The sequence below is a fragment of the Diabrotica virgifera genome, chromosome 6 (genome assembly GCF_917563875.1).
Source record: "Diabrotica virgifera virgifera chromosome 6, PGI_DIABVI_V3a".
Lineage (NCBI taxonomy): Eukaryota > Metazoa > Arthropoda > Insecta > Coleoptera > Chrysomelidae > Diabrotica > Diabrotica virgifera.
The window spans coordinates 127,883,766-127,900,040 of NC_065448.1; the positions used below are offsets into that span (position 1 = coordinate 127,883,766).

The 16,275-nt window shown below is 40.8% G+C and overlaps 1 protein-coding gene across 1 annotated transcript; it reads right to left on the reverse strand.

The window, feature by feature from the left end:
* Nucleotides 1–6,658: 6,658 nt before the first annotated feature.
* LOC126886192 (scaffold attachment factor B1-like) lies at nt 6,659–16,232 on the reverse strand. The gene is made up of 3 exons (XM_050653049.1): nt 15,850–16,232; nt 15,573–15,774; nt 6,659–6,963 (listed from the first exon to the last, which is right to left on the reverse strand). The coding sequence occupies exons 1-3, from the start codon at nt 16,069–16,071 to the stop codon at nt 6,659–6,661; spliced, it is 729 nt and encodes a 242-aa protein (XP_050509006.1). The 5' UTR covers nt 16,072–16,232.
* Between the last annotated feature and the right edge of the window lie 43 nt (nt 16,233–16,275).

A 16,275-nucleotide genomic window follows, 5' to 3' on the forward strand; every position in this document is an offset into this window, starting at 1 on the left:
ATATCTATCTCCAGAAATAAAAAAGTCTCTAGCTCAAAAATAAAGTGACTTATAATGAAAAGAATGTCAGTCTCAATTTTTTTTTGTGAAAAAGTGATCGGAAGCAACCCCCTAATCACCACCCTAATTAATATTAGTCATTGACCTTATTTGGTCTTCTTTATTTATGTATTATTAATAGGTTTTAGAAGTTTGACCGGTTTATAATGATTAATTTTTAAAAAATTGGGTTAAAAGCGAATAACGAATTTTTGTAGTTTGGTAGAAAATGCTCTTTTCTTCAGAATAGAAAGATTAGCAGCAGAGATACGAAAAAATGTTTAAATCGGAAATTGTAGCTTATTTAATTCCTAAGAACTTGGTTTGCAACCATTTTTTCTACGGCAAAAATTGAGTGAGCTATTGACAATTAAAACTTGTAATAACATGCAAAAACTATCTTTGCCAACCCTTTCAAAGTCACCAATTTTTGCGACTGAGGATTCAAAAAGGATTTAATATCAATAGTCGTATATACCTTGTAAGCTCCTATAAAATTCTTTTTTATTAAACTTTCTAAGATAAAAAATAAAAAAGTTACGGTTAAAAAATCAATATATTTTTTGAAAAAAAAAAAGGAGAAATCAAATTGGAAGCATAATAATGTAAGTTAGCGGTGTTTTTAGTCATTGGTCTTATTCAGTCTTCTTTATTTGTGAATTAGTAATAGATTCTAGAAGTTTGACTGGCTTAGAATGATCAGTTTTTAAAAAACTGGAGTTAAAAGCGAATAACGAATTTCTGTAGTTTGGTAAAAGATGCCATTTTCTTCAGAATAGAAAGATTATGCTCAGATATTCTAAAAAACATTTAAATAAGAAATTGTAGGTTATTTAATTCCCAAGAACTTGGTGTTAAAAAAATTTTTCTATGGTAAAAATTGAGTGAATAGTAAATAAGGAGATATCGAAAAAATCACTGTTTTATAGCGAATAAATCGAAAACTATCAATTTTATCAAAAAAATGTATAGAAGATTGTTTGCTTGGAATGAATGCTTTTATCAAGTTTTGTGGTCAAATATAGTAAAAAATTTCCACCCCGAGATGGGGTGACAACCACCCCCATGCTAAAAGCGACTTTCAGCATCATATAGATTTTGATCCTTGGACTATCCACTACATCTTAAATTTTCAAGCAAATCGATCCATTCTGTAAAAATTGCGAGATGAACAGCTTCGGTTCCTGGACTTATAAATCGAACTGTGAGAACTGTTTTAACTGTAGTATCGCTACAATATTTTAATCCCTTTGTACTCAAACGTAAATTTTTTATAATATAGTTCTTCCACTCTAACTTTTTCCATGCATTAAATTATTTACTCACAGAGTGAATTGCTCACTCTTTTTCACAGAGTGAAAACAATACTTTTTTACTCACGGAAACTAGTATCGCAAAATTAAGCAGCTTGTCTATAGGAACTACAATACCTTAAACAAGGATAAACATGGTTGATATAGTCGGTTCGCTAAACTCAGACACAACTGGCTAGTGATTTTAGCAAGTAATTTTGCCAATTTGGTAAAATTGGCATAAAAATAAAATTAATAATAAATAATTTTGGCAAAATTGGCAAAAAACAAAAAAATTTGCTACTAAAATCACTAGCCAGTTGTGTCTGAGTTTAGCGAACCGACTATACCTTGTTTACTATAGGTTTGTTCCAACTCGATACAAAACCGTTCGTGAACCGTTACGCGCATGCGGAATAACGAATAATTATGCGCAGTAACACATTTTTCGTTACTGCGCATACTCGTAACCGTTCAAGAACGGTTTTGTATCGAGTTGGAACAAACCTTATGAATTTTGACCTTTATGATTTTAGGTGAGAGTGACATTAGCGCATTTGTTGGTTATTATTTGAATTTACTGTTTATTTGGTTTTTCAACTTATTTAAGTTTTAGTCTTTATAGTATGTTATTGTAATTTTTATTTTCAAACATAATTATTATTGTTAGAACGACTAACTCTGTCCTCTCTTAATTTGATTACTTCCTCTAAGTAGGTACATACATACCTATTTATTTTTTACGTAAACGTGACAAGTAATATTTATGAGTGTGGTTATAGTTCTGTCGAATGGAAACTTATTTGCTTATTTTCGAGATTACTGTTTAATTTTTTTTATTTATTTATTTAATTACTAACGTTCTATATTGTAACGAGCTTACAGTTAAATTAAAACTCTCCATCTCCAAACTCCATCTCTAGTTATGATCGAGACATTTAGTTAATTGCACGTCCTCCTCGCCGCTGCATCGCGTCTTGTCAAGAAAGATCGATATCGGTCTGTGTGGAGATGGGACCTGTTATTCGAGGGTCAATCAAATCTAGTCTTTTGTTACACTGCTCCCCTCTTAAGTTTTGAGTGTCCCGATCAGCAACTCTAGATGAAGGCCCAGGATGGCGGAATCTACAGGAATCTCCAGCTCTCCATACACCCTTCAAGAAGAAATAACAGGCTACTGTCTTTGAAGGGTACGTCATCTTTCGGTTAATTCAACACACAGTAATTCGTACGCCGGTTTCTCTGAAAATCACCTCAAGCATGCTTCTCACAATCTTCCAATCCAGATTTTCTACTGCATGGCCTATTTTTGGTAAAACTAAATTTTTGATGTCATAATTACACACGATTTTCTTCAAATTAGTTAGAGCACGCCATATGTTCTCGTAGCTTGGCGTGTCCGTATAAGACTTCCTGGTCAGCGTATATAGCAAAGATCGAGGACCATCTTCCAATCGCAATACTCTTCCAATTTTAGGCTGCTGATTTCTTAATTCGTCTAGGCGGCCGAACTTTCTATTGAATACGGACGAGATTCCTTTAGTCATCTCAAGGTCTTGGGCAACACACAGTGGGCTAGAGAGACGTCTTCTGTAACACTAAACAGATCTTGCTAAACTTGTGTTGTCACGCCGAATCTTGCACTCTTTCTCTCTGCATAATTTGACATAAATTCCTTAAAACTTGGCTGTGATGCATCTTTCATCTCCTGTTGGAAGACTCGGGCTTCTTCTGTTTCATTTGAGCCAGCAAATGGTGCAAGACGATTTATGTAAATAACTTTTGGTTTACAGTTTGGCAACTTCTTAATTCTGTATATTACGTCATTTATTTTCTCCTTCACTTTATTCGGACCATCCCATTGTCTTTGCAGTTTAGGACACGAGCCTCGACGACGTTGTGGATTATAAAGCCAGACAAAATCGCCTACTTCAAAGCTTTCATTCTTGCATCGAGAATCATATTGATCATTCATTCTATCATTGGGTACCTGGATGTGTTGGCAAGTTCATGAATGTTGTTCAATCGTAACTCCAGGCGGTCGACTTATTCTTCGCCTGCAACATATTCCTCGGAGCCAAACTCTAGGTCGCATGGCAAACGAACTTCACGACCCAACATCAGGCAGGTTAGTATCTGACCTGTAGTTTCATTCACGGCCGAGCGGTAGGCCATCAGGAATAAATGAATGTGCTGGTCTCAATCTGGCTGAGGTTCAGATACAACTTTGGACAAGTGTTTACCCATCGTTCGGTTCATCCTCTCGACCATTCCATCTGATTGAGGATGCAGGGTTGTCGTACTGATCTTATTGAAACCAATCAATTTACAAACGTTTTGAAAAAGGGCTGACTCAAAGTTTCGCCCTTGGTCGGAATGGATCTCCAAGGGAACACCAAATCGGCTGAAGAATTCTTTAACAAGTACCTCTGCAACGGTAGCAGCTTCTTGATTTTTGTAGTTCATAGGCCTCGGTCCATTTCGTAAAATAATCCGTGGCTACCTGGATGTATTTATTTCCAGCAGCGGTTTCTGGAAATGGACCTGCAATGTCGATTGCTACTCTTTCCATAGGACTGCCAACGTTGTACTGTCTCATGGGTGCTTTTTTTTACCAACTGTATTATTACTGGATGCACACAGTTCACATTTCTGGCACCATCTTCTTACATTATCTTTACAGTTCACCCAATAGAACCGTTCTCGAACCTTTTGCAGAGTCTTCGTAATACCAAAGTGTCCACCTGATGTACCGTCATGCAACTGACGCAATACTTCTGACACTTTACTTTTAGGTACAATCAACTGAAGCTTATCTTTGATTATTCTGTACCATCATCGTTCTCAAAGGTTCTGTACCGAAGATCATCTTTTAGTACCAGGCAATTCCATTGGCTCCAGTAGGCCTTGACTTCCGGACTACATGCACTAATGTTTTGCCAACTAGGTCTCTCACCTTGCTGCATCCAATCCAATACTCTTTTTATACATGGATCATCTTTTTGGGCGTCTTGTAACTGTGGGGTCTGTCATTGCTCATTAACTACGGTGGTTCGTCTCACGGGGCAAAATCGTTTCTCTAATTTGGCACAGTGATTACAATTTGCACTGCATGGTCGTCTCGAAAGGGCTTTTGAATGAACTCTTCCGGCACTGTGTTCTATCTCGTAATCATATTCTTGTAATCATTCTAACCATCTTGCCATCTGTCCTTCTGGATTAGGGAATTGTATGAGCCATTTTAGAGCAGCGTGATCTGTTCGAAAAAGGAACTTTTTGCCATACAAGTATTTATGGAAATGTTCGAAAACCTTCACTACACCCAGCAGTTCTCTTCTGGTGATGCAACAGTGTCCTGTTTCCTAACTGTCCATCCTGGGTTTGTGAGATAACAGCTCCTATGGCACTTTTGCTAGCATCGGTATCCAAAACAAATTTTTCTGCCTATCCCGGGTAGCTTAATATCGGTGTACTAATCAGAGCCATTTGAAAGCTTTTTGGCACTCTTCACTCCATGTATATTCTTTGCCCTCCTCCGTCAACTTTGATAGGGGCTTGGAGATATTGGCAAATCCTTTCACAAATCGTCGGTCGGTAATATGTGCATAGGCCAAGGAAACTTCTAATTTCATGTTTATCTTTTGGTACTGGCCAATCTTTAATTGCTTCAATCTTTTCAGGATCAGCTGTTACACCATTACTCGATACAATATGTCCCGAGTACTTAACTTCTTTCGAAACATGTGACATTTCTTCGGACTTAACTTCAAGGTCGCTGCCCCCAATCGTTGAAAGAATTCTATTAGATTCTTGGCATGTTCATCAAAACCAGGCATGTTTTCCATGTTAGACCTCTTAAAACTGCCTCCATTAATCTTTCAAATATGGCAGGAGCATTACATAAACCAAACGGCCTAGCTGTAAACTGCCAAAGTCCTGATCCTATCGAAAATGCGGTTTTCTCCCGATCGGCTGGCTCCATGTCTACTTGCCAATATCCACTTTTTAATCGAGTGTGGAGAACCCACGAGAACCGGAGAGAGTATCCAATGTATCGTCTATTCTGGGCACAGGATAACTATCTTTTTTTGTTACCGCATTGTGCTGGCGGTAGTCGATATAAAAATGTGTTAAACCATCTTTCTCCTATACCAGAAATACTGGTGATGTCCATGGGCTGTTCGATGGTTCAATTACCCCTTGGTTGTCAATATCCTTGATAATCTCTTCGGCTTCATCTCTTTTCGCAAATGGAAGTCGTCTAGGCCGTTGTCTGATGAGGTCAAAACGGCAAACAGGTGTATGTTCTCAAAAGCCTGATTGGCTGAGCGCCTCCGGTATTTATTTTATGCGTTGCTATGCTTGTTTTGCCTTTATCTTTTTTATCAATAGCAAAAACATCTTGATACTCTATTAGCATGGACCTCACTTTTTCGGTTCGTTCATGATCAAGATCTTGGCATCTTCCAATGACCATCTCAACAAGCCCCTTTGGATACTTCGACTTCGATGATTTCTCATTGGTATTCGTAAAGCAAATCGAAGCCACGGGAACACACTGTCCGATCAAAGTTCTTCCACTTAACTTGATAGCAGTTTCCCTTAAATTCATAACTCTTACCGGGATGACATCTCGAAATCTCACCAAAGCTTTTGCCGTTAGGAACTCGACATTGTCCACTTCTTCGACCATCCTTAAACTTCCATCTCGGCATTGTCCATCAAGCATGGTTATCAGAATTTTCTCACTATTAGCGGGTATGGTTACGTCGCATGTGGTTAGTAAGCGAATGGCATCTTCTTTGCCGTCGTGAAAGGGCAATTCTTCACCATTGATCTTGAGAACTCCATTTTGAACATCCAATATTGCCCCCACTTTTCTTCGTACGTCCATCCCCAATATGAACTCGTCAGAGATCTCGACAATTAGCACTTGGTGTTTAAATGTGGTCTAGCCAATGGATACTGACATATTAGCCTCGCCATATGTATTAATTAGCTCACCAGTCGCTGTTCTAAGCTTTACTGTTGCAGATGATAACTTAAGATGGCCTCGTGCTAATTAGAGGACGCAAGGTTGACAGTTACTATGGGGGCTCTATAGTTCTCGAGGTCGGCAGTTACCCCTTGGTGTCAACCGGCTCTAGTTTTCCGACTGCTGTACGATCTTCTTACAATTACAACGAATATGGCTTACCGTCGCCGCAATTCCAACATCTAGGCTCGCGTCTCTTTGGCATCTCGTTACGAACTACTCTCCGTATCATTTCCTCCAGAAGTTCATCGTTGTGTTCGTCACTTCCTTCAATGGTTCTTACTCTATGGCTTCATGAAGTTTGACTGGCCGTCTCGTGTTCCAATGCAGTAGCAAGTGCTTCATATAAAACTTTCGGTCTTGCTAGTCGTAAAGCTTTCTGTTGTTCACTCTCTTTCAACCCATTGACGAAGTTGTCTACCGCAATGTCTTCTAAAATGCTGTCGAGTACTTCCGGATAAGCCAACCTCACCACACGAGCAACATCTGCTTCAAATTCTTGCAGATTCTCATTTGCTTGTTGACTTCTACTTCGTAGTTGTACTTTTGTTGTAGATGGGTATCTCCATAGCGTTTTTCTAGACGAGTTAACAAAATCTGGTAACATTTTTCTTGACCCTTAGGAATTGACCTGAATATATTTGCAGCATCACCTCGTAGAGCAGCAGTCAAGGAAACAGCCTTTTCTTGTTCGGTCGAATGGTTGACAGTCGCAATAGCTTCAAATTGTCTAAGGTATATAGACCAAGAAGACTTTCCATCAAATGATGGTAATTTAAATCTCATATGATGCGATGTTTCGTCTCTCAGTGTTTCATATTTCACTACAGGATGCGAAACGGAAGAACAACTGCGAAAAAGGGGAAAAATACCTGGCTTCGAACTACTAAGTGCCACGTACCATCGATCATATGGCACAGCAACGTACGTTAACCAAAACATAGAAAACGCCGTTCTTGTTTCTCTGTACTAATGATGAAATTCATAATGTTGTAAAAATTGGAAGCATCATCGTTACTAACACCTACAAACCATCAGCTATATCCTGGCCAGCACAAGTCATTCACACACATCCTCACCCGTCAATATACGTGGGGGACTACAACAGTCACCATGAACAGTGGAAATATAAACAATGCAGCAACAATGGGAACGCACTAGTAAAATGGGCGGAGGACGAACATCTCTTACTTAAGTTTGATGCTAAAGACCGACCTACATTTATATCAGCAGCATGGAAACAGGGGTACAACCCTGATCTATGTTTTGTCTCTACTAATAGAAGCGGGCAACCTCTATCAGTCTCACAAAAAGTAATGAACGATTTCCACACAGTCAACACCGCCCAGTAATCATAGAGGCAGGAACCCAAATTCCTATAATCACATCCATCCTTCGCCCATGGTGGAATCTGAAGAAAGCTAAGTGGAGTAGGTTTTCTACGGAACTGGACAAGACTCTAGGATGGATACCCCCTACCGGTAGAAATTACAAAAGATTCGCTGGAGCCGTAATAAGCACGGTTAAAAAGCATATACCAAGAGGCTATCGAAAAGAATACATTCCTGGTTGGTCCCATAATAGTAAAGAACTGTACCAAAATTTCCTTGAAAGTGGCGATCAAGAAATAGCAGATGAACTGCTCTATAGCCTAGATGCGGCGGGACAACAAAAATGGACCGAAACTGTAGAAAGTCTTAATTTTCAAACATCAAGCTGGCAAGCATGGACACTGTTAAGAAAATTAGGAAGCGGAACTCCTATAACAAGGAACAAAAGAACAATTAACCCAAACACTATTGCCTCACATCTGGTATCAACATCTAGAGCACCGAAAGACAAGCCACATACAACCAAGGTAAAACGAGAGCTCAAAACTTTAAAATTCCAATCTACAGACACCGAATACTCCCGCCCTTTCACTTTCGAAGAAGTCACTATTGCTCTCAACGATATAAAGCCAGGTAAAGCCCCAGGTTTTGACAATATTCATTCCGAATTCTTAATTAACTGCGGCAAATGTGCGAGAGAATGGATAGCCCCCTTTTTCACGGACATTATGAAAACCGGTATCATACCACAGGAACTCAAACGCTCGGAGGTCATTGCCATATTAAAACCAGGGAAACCAAATGATAACAACCCTAAAAATTACAGACCAATAGCCCTACTATCGGTGAAGTTTAAGCTTCTAGAGCGCCTTATCTACAATAGAATTAGCCCAAAGCTGCTTGAAACAATACCGGTTGATCAGGCAGGTTTCCGACCCAAAGAAGCTGCGCAGATCAGGTTCTTTCACTTACCACATTTATTGAGGTAGGGTTCCAGCAAAAACTTAAAACTGCAGCCGCATTCATAGACCTAACAGCGGCCTACGATACAGTCTGGAGAGCAGGCATGATATACAAGCTCCTCCGTATAATCCCCTGTAAATCCACCGCTCGAATAATCAACAGCATGCTAGCCGACCGAACGATTCAAGTGGTCATGGGATCTGACATCAGCACCCCAAGGAAACTGAAGAATGGACTGCCTCAGACATCTGTCCTGGCTCCTCTTCTCTTTAACCTGTACATCTCTGATATACCAGAAACCAGATCAAGGAAGTTTGGCTACGCCGATGACTGGGTCCTTGCAACAAGGTGTAAGTCATTTCAAGAAACAGAAGAAATCCTTACGGTGAAACAGAAGGTAAACGCTACGAAACGCTACGAAAACAGAGGTTTCCAGTTTCCACCTAAATAACAAGCTTGCAGGAAGAATACTCAATATTCAGTTCGAAAACACCACACTCGCCTACAATAAAACACCAAAGTTCCTTGGGGCGACTCTTGACAGAACCCCATTATTCAAGGAACATCTGATAAAAACAGCGGAAAAACTTAAATCCAGAAACAACATCATCCAGAAGCTGTGCGGCACAACATGGGGAGCATAGGCTTCCACCTTGCGATCATCTGCCCTGGGTCTAGTCTTCTCAACTGCGGAATACTGCTCTTCAGCATGGCTTAACAGCCCAGGTATACACAAAGTAGATGCCCAATTAAATAATACAATGAGAATGATTGCTGGAGTTATCAAATCCACCCCTACGCAATGGCTCCCAGTACTGATCAACATTCCACCACCCAAACTACGACGCATACACGCACTCACTAGTGAGTACAGAAAGATAGTAGATAACGAGAACCTGCCAATCCATTAAGATATAGATGCCGCCAACGGTAACCGTCTACGCTACAGACGACCACCAATAAAAACAGCAAAGGTTGCTGTGGAAAATGAGTTCAATTTAACGACAACATGGACTCGAGAATGGATGGAACAATAAAATAGCAACTTACCCTGCATCACACAAAAACCACCAGGCTTTGACTTACCACACAACACATGGTCTATGCTGAACCGAATCAGAACCCAATACGGCAGATGTGGTTACATGATGCACAAACGGGGTAAACAACCATCCCCACTCTGTGACTCTGGACAACCACAAACCACCTATCACATCACAGAACAGTGTCCCACAAGATCATATCATGGCAGGTCAGAGGATTTCCTGATGGCGACTCCAGAGTCGATAGACTTTGTAAATAAGTTAGATGTACGATTGTGAACCTATGTATTTACTTATACAAAAATATATTGTTACGCGATTGACTCTACTATTTTATTTATTTATATCTTTAGGCACTAAGTTTAATTTAAATAAAGGAAGACTTACTTATATTATTTTATTTACATCACTTATTTATTTTAATAATTACAAATAACACCAACTAACACATCTAATTTATTTACAACTCAAATTTATGATTTAATTAACTAAACATAATAACTACGATAACTAATAAATACATTTCACTAAATCCGATCGAATACAATTATATCACGCGTCGCGGCTCGTTCATTGACTGACTGGCCTGTGATCGGATTCCTGTTCTTAAATACTCTGGCAGCGGTCGCCTCGAATCGCCGTGGAAGATCTGGCCTTTACTCGTAACGCGGAGAAATATCGAGAAGAATTATGCCGGGTTGTGAGGCGTCACATTGCCCCCTCCTCAAAAGATGGTTCCTCCTGGAACCTTGTCGGGACTGGAACTGGATGCTGGTATCTGCAACTGGACCCTCTTTTACAACTCCCAGTTGTATAAAAGTGACAGGGGACGGTCTTCTCTCCGCACCAGTAACTATGCGGATTGCAACAGACTAACACCTGGACCTCGGTGTCTTTAAAAATTTCTTCTACCATATTTCGGATAACTCTCCAGTCTAATTGGCGGCATTCTAACTTTGGCATGGCTAACTTTTGCACTTCGGACTCCAACACGTGCTCTCTCAATTGAATTAATGCATCCCATACATCTTGGTAGGTAGGTTGGTCATGGACAGTGTCTTTTGTTACCAGATAGAATAGGTAACGTGATGCATCTTGGAGTTTCAATGCTTTGCCAGGAGCTGGCAGTTGGCATTGAAGTTCTGCAACTCGACCAAACTTCCTTCGGAAGGCGGATGCCAACCCTCGTGCGTCTTTGATACTGGCCGGGATGGTATGGGCCAGCGAGTAGTCATCGGGAAGTGCGAGAAGATCTCGCTTTTCTTCAGTGGTAACACCATGTCTTGCTTTACCGGTACCTCCGTAGGCACCCATGAACTCTTCAAAGGTAAGGTCAGGTATTTCTCGAACTTGGTTGACTTCCACTTCTTCATCTACGTCGTGGTCTCCCTCGTACGGCGCCAACCGGTTATGGTGGACTATCATCGGCTTTCCCCTAGGAATCTTGCTTATTCGGTAGATAACGTCATTAATTTTCTTGACAATGAGGTACGGACCTTCCCAGAACTGCTGCAACTTGGGAGAACAACCTGTTCGCTTCTTTGGATTATAAAGCCAGACTTTGTCGTTCTCCTTGAAACATCCCCTCTCGGCTTGGGTATCGTATCATTTCTTCATTCGGTCGCTAGCGATCTGAAGATTAGAACGGACCAACTCATGTATATCGTCCATTCTTCTTCGTAATTCATTCACGTAATCCTCACCAGCAACATCTTCTCCAGGTCGACATCCAAACTCTAGATCACAGGGTAGACGCATCTCACGTCCAAATAGGACTTTTGCTGGTGTTTGGCCAGTTGATTCATTAACAGCAGATCTATAGGCCATTGCGAAGAATGGAAGGTACTGGTCCCAGTCTCGTTGATGATTGGACACCATCTTTGTCAAATACTTGCCGACTGACCTATTCATACGCTCCACCATTCCATCCGATTGCGGGTGATAGGCCGTGGTTCTTGTCTTCTTCATGCCTAGTTTATCACAGATTCCTTGAAATAGATCGCTCTTAAAGTTTCTTCCTTGGTCACTATGGATCTCCAGAGGTACTCCGAATCGGCTGATACAGTCTCTGATTAGCACATCTGCAATAGTGGCGGCCTTCTGGTCTGGAATTGCGTAGATCTCAACCCATTTCGTGAAGTAATCCATTACCACCAACATGTATTTGCATCCATTGTCACTTTCTGGAAATGGCCCGGCAATATCCAAAGCTATTCTTTCAAACGGACTTCCAACATTGTACTGTCTCATAGGAGCCTTTCTTTTCCGGTAGGGTCCGTTACTTGTAGCACAGGTAGTACATTTCTTACACCAGTCCTTCACATCGTCAGAACTATTCATCCAATAAAATCGTTCCCGAATTCTCTGAAGGGTCTTCTTTACACCAAAATGCCCTCCTGATGGACTGTCGTGTAACTGACGGAGTACTTCGGCTACTCTGCTCTTTGGAATCACCATCTGTGTTCTCCTCACTGAACCATCATCATTTTCTATTACTCGTTTAAGCAAGCTATCTTCCAAGATAAATGAGTCCCACTGGGCCCAATACGTCTTAACTACTGAGCTTAGGCTTGATATTTCTTGCCAAGATAGTCGACGATTTTCTTCTTTCCATTTTCGAATCTTCTGTAAAACTGGATCTTTTTCTTGTTCTTCCTTGATCTTGGTAGGCGTCCACTCGTCGTTGACCACTGTTGTTCTTAGTACTGCTGCTTCCTTCGACTCTGTTTTGTTGCAATGGGAACATTCTGCTGGACACGGTCTTCTAGATAGAGAATCAGCGTTTCTGTGGCTAACTCCGGCCCGATGCTCGATCTTGAAATCATATTCTTGAAGTCGTTCAATCCATCTGGCTATCTGACCCTCTGGATTCTTAAACTGCATTAACCATTTAAGGGCGGCATGGTCGGTTCGGATTAGAAACTTCCTTCCGTAGAGGTATTGATAGAAGTGTTCCACTGATTTTACTACTGCTATAAGTTCTCTTCTCGTGACGCAATAATTTCGTTTAGGTTTTGAAAGCACTTTACTAAAATATCCAAGGACTCGTTCCTGTCCTCCTTGGATCTGCGACAGCACTCCTCCAATTCCCACATTGCTTGCATCCGTATCTAAGATGAACTCTCCTTCTGGCAGTGGATACCCTAATATTGGCGCTGTAATTAAATGCCTCTTCAAAGTTTCAAAGGCCGTTTGGCAGTCTCCATCCCAGCAATAATCCCTTGCTTCCTCTGTAAGTCGCGTTAATGGCTTAGCAATATCTGCAAACTTCTTAATGAATCTCCGGTAGTATGTACATAGTCCCAGAAAACTTCTCACTTGATGTTTATCAGTTGGTTCAGGCCATTCCTTAATGGAATCGATTTTTCCTTTATCCACGGCCACTCCTTCTTTGCTGACTATATGACCTAAATTATTGACTTTACTTTGAAATAACTGGCATTTCTTGGGATTTAACATTAACTGGGCAGCTTTAAGTCGATTAAAAACGTCTTCTAAATTCTTCAGGTGGTCTTCAAACGTCTCTCCCAAAACGATTATGTCGTCTAAATACACCAGGCACGTTTTCCAAGATTACCCTCTCAACACATTTTCCATAAGCCTCTCAAATGTCGCAGGAGCATTACAGAGTCCAAACGGCATAACGTTGAATTCTCATAATCCAGATCCTGTCGTGAAGGCCGTCTTCTCTTTGTCCACTGGATCCATTTCTACCTGCCAATATCCAGACTTCAAGTCCAACGTAGAAAACAATTTACTTCCAGCCAATGTGTCCAACGTGTCGTCGATCCGAGGCAGAGGATAACTATCTTTCTTGGTAACATTATTCAACAAACGGTAGTCCACACAGAACCTCATAGTTCCATCTTTCTTCTTGACCAGGACCACCGGAGAGACCCATGGGCTCGTAGAAGTTTCTATCACCCCGTCTTTCTTCATTTCTTGAACAATCCTTTCAGCTTCCTCTCTCTTCGCCTGTGCTAATCGTCGAGCTGTTTGACGAATTGGCCTAGCGGTACCAGTGTCAATTTTATGTTTGACAACTGTCGTTCTTCCTGTCTTTCCTCCTTTCGGTACGAATATGTCACGATATTGCCTAAGAAATTCCCTTAATTTCCTTTTCTCCACTTGATTCAGAGATTGGCCTGCAACTGCAACCATTTGGTCGAACTTGTCGTTGGAATTATCTGATGTTGTTGTCTGACGGATTATGGACGTCACGGGTACACAAGTTCCTACTTTTGTCTCCTTCTTGATGGTCACCGGGTAGTCATTGACATTAATCAATCTCACGGGAATTTCTTTAGCAGAAGTAACCAATTCCTTTCCAATTATGATTCCTCGGCCAACCTCCTCGTCGTGGTTCCATGGCTCCATCATAACAGGCGTTCCTTCTTCTACAGTTCCCTGTAGCCGCGCTACGATGATCGTTTCACTCCTCGCAGGCACAACTGTATCTTCTTTAATGGCTGCTAGCACAGTTCTGTCATCATGTGGATGAAGAAATACCTCCTCGTTGCCAACTTTGATTACCCTATTCTTAAAATCCAATTGAAATCCATGCAAATTCATTACGTCCATTCCTAATATAACATCTTCTTCGATGTCTGCAACTATGACAGTATGGACGAACTTTTTTGCTCCAATCCCTAATTGTATCTGGATTTCTCCATGGGTGTTGGCGTTTTCACCTGTGGCAGTCCGCAGTCGCAACCTCGTTGGTAAGAGTTTCTTACGGCTGTTTAAAACTGACGGTCGTATAATGGTCCTGGTCGCTCCGGTATCCACCAACAATGTATACTTTTTACCATTTATTTCTCCATCCACATATACACTATCTTCACGACATTTCAAAGAAGCTATTAGTATGAGAGTGTCTTTGGAAAAGTTGCGGGTCGAAGCTGCCCCCCTAAGGCCGACCCGTTCTAGTTTTCCTGCTGGTGAGTCTCTTGACTGTTATTGTACCTAGGGTACTTACATGAACTCCGTACGTGTCCCATTTCCCCACAATTCCAGCACCTTATGGTCTTTGTTTTCTTGTATGAAATGCCCTTTATCATATTGACAATCTGGTCCAGTTTGTCTTCATCCTCTTCCTCTTTCACAGTCCTAACTTTACTGTACCCGCCAGAGGCCTGGGTAGCTGATTCGTATTCGAGGGCGGCAGACAAGACATCAACCAGCGTCTTGTGACGAGCTAATCGCAGTGTTCTTTGCATTTCATTATCACGAAGGCCATCAATGAATGTTTGAACAGCCAACTTTTCCATCATGTCTTCGGGAGCTGTTGGATATGCATATCGTACCAATCTGGCAATATCGACCTCGTATTCTTGAAGAGCTTCATCTTTCTTTTGTCTTCGATTTTTAAACTGCGACTGATAGACATGCATTAAATGTTCGTGCCCGTATCGCATATTCAGTCTCTTTTTCAGCTGCTCGAAGTCATCTGTCTCCTCTACGGCTATGGTCTGGAGGACATCCAAAGCGTCGCCTCGAAGAGCAATAGTGAGGTTTACAGCTTTTTCTTTTTCGGACCATCCGTTCGCTCTGGCCGCCGATTCGAACTGTTTCATGTAGTTGTTCCATGATGACTTTCCGTCGAAATTTGGCACCTTAACACGAGCATGACCTACACTCCCTTCAACTATCGACCGTGGCTCCAATTTGTATTTGGTTTCATCATTTTTAATGTCTGTTAAGATGGGTTCCATACCTTTGTCTACTTTTTCCGTTTCCTCCATTTTCTTTTCTATTTCCTTGATCTTTTCTTCAAAAGTAGATTTTATGGACGATATCTTGTCGTCAAAATCCGAAGTGACTTTAGAGATCTCGTTAGTCATTTTGCTGTCAAGGGATGAAATATCACCCGAAACTTTCTTCTCTAATGATGCGATGTCTGTCGAAACTTTCAAAACATCCGAGGAAACTTGGGAAATTTCACTAGAAACCTTTTTCTCTAACGATGTGATCTCTGTTGAAACTTTGTTCTCCAGCGATGTAATGTCTGTCGAAACTTGGGAGATTTCACTAGAAACTTTGCTCTCTAACGATGTAATGTCTGTCGAAACCTTCGAAACATCCGAGGAAACTTAAGAGATTTCACTAGAAACTTTGCTCTCTAACGATGTAATGTCTGTCGAAACTTGGGAGATTTCACTAGAAACTTTGCTCTCTAACGATGTTATTGACGAAATTAAAGCAGCATGCTTGTCTTCAAACACGTAAGTTTCTGGATCATGACCCTCTTCTTTTAGTGCGTTCTTCAGACGTTCAACTAGATCAGCCTTTTTGCCAGTAGAACTCAGGTCCCTTTCTTCCAATTCAAGTCTCAGGTCTGCAATTGTTAGCTTACACAAGGAAGGCATGATCACACACTTTATTTATTACGATTTATATTTTATTTATTTTTAAAGGTTCCACACTCTATTTAAACCGAAAATTTACGTTGAATTGATTTATTTCAAGTATCCTCACTTCTGCACCATTTTGTTACGCGATTGACTCTACTATTTTATTTATTTATATCTTTAGGCACTAAGTTTTATTTAAATAAAGGAAGACTTACTTAT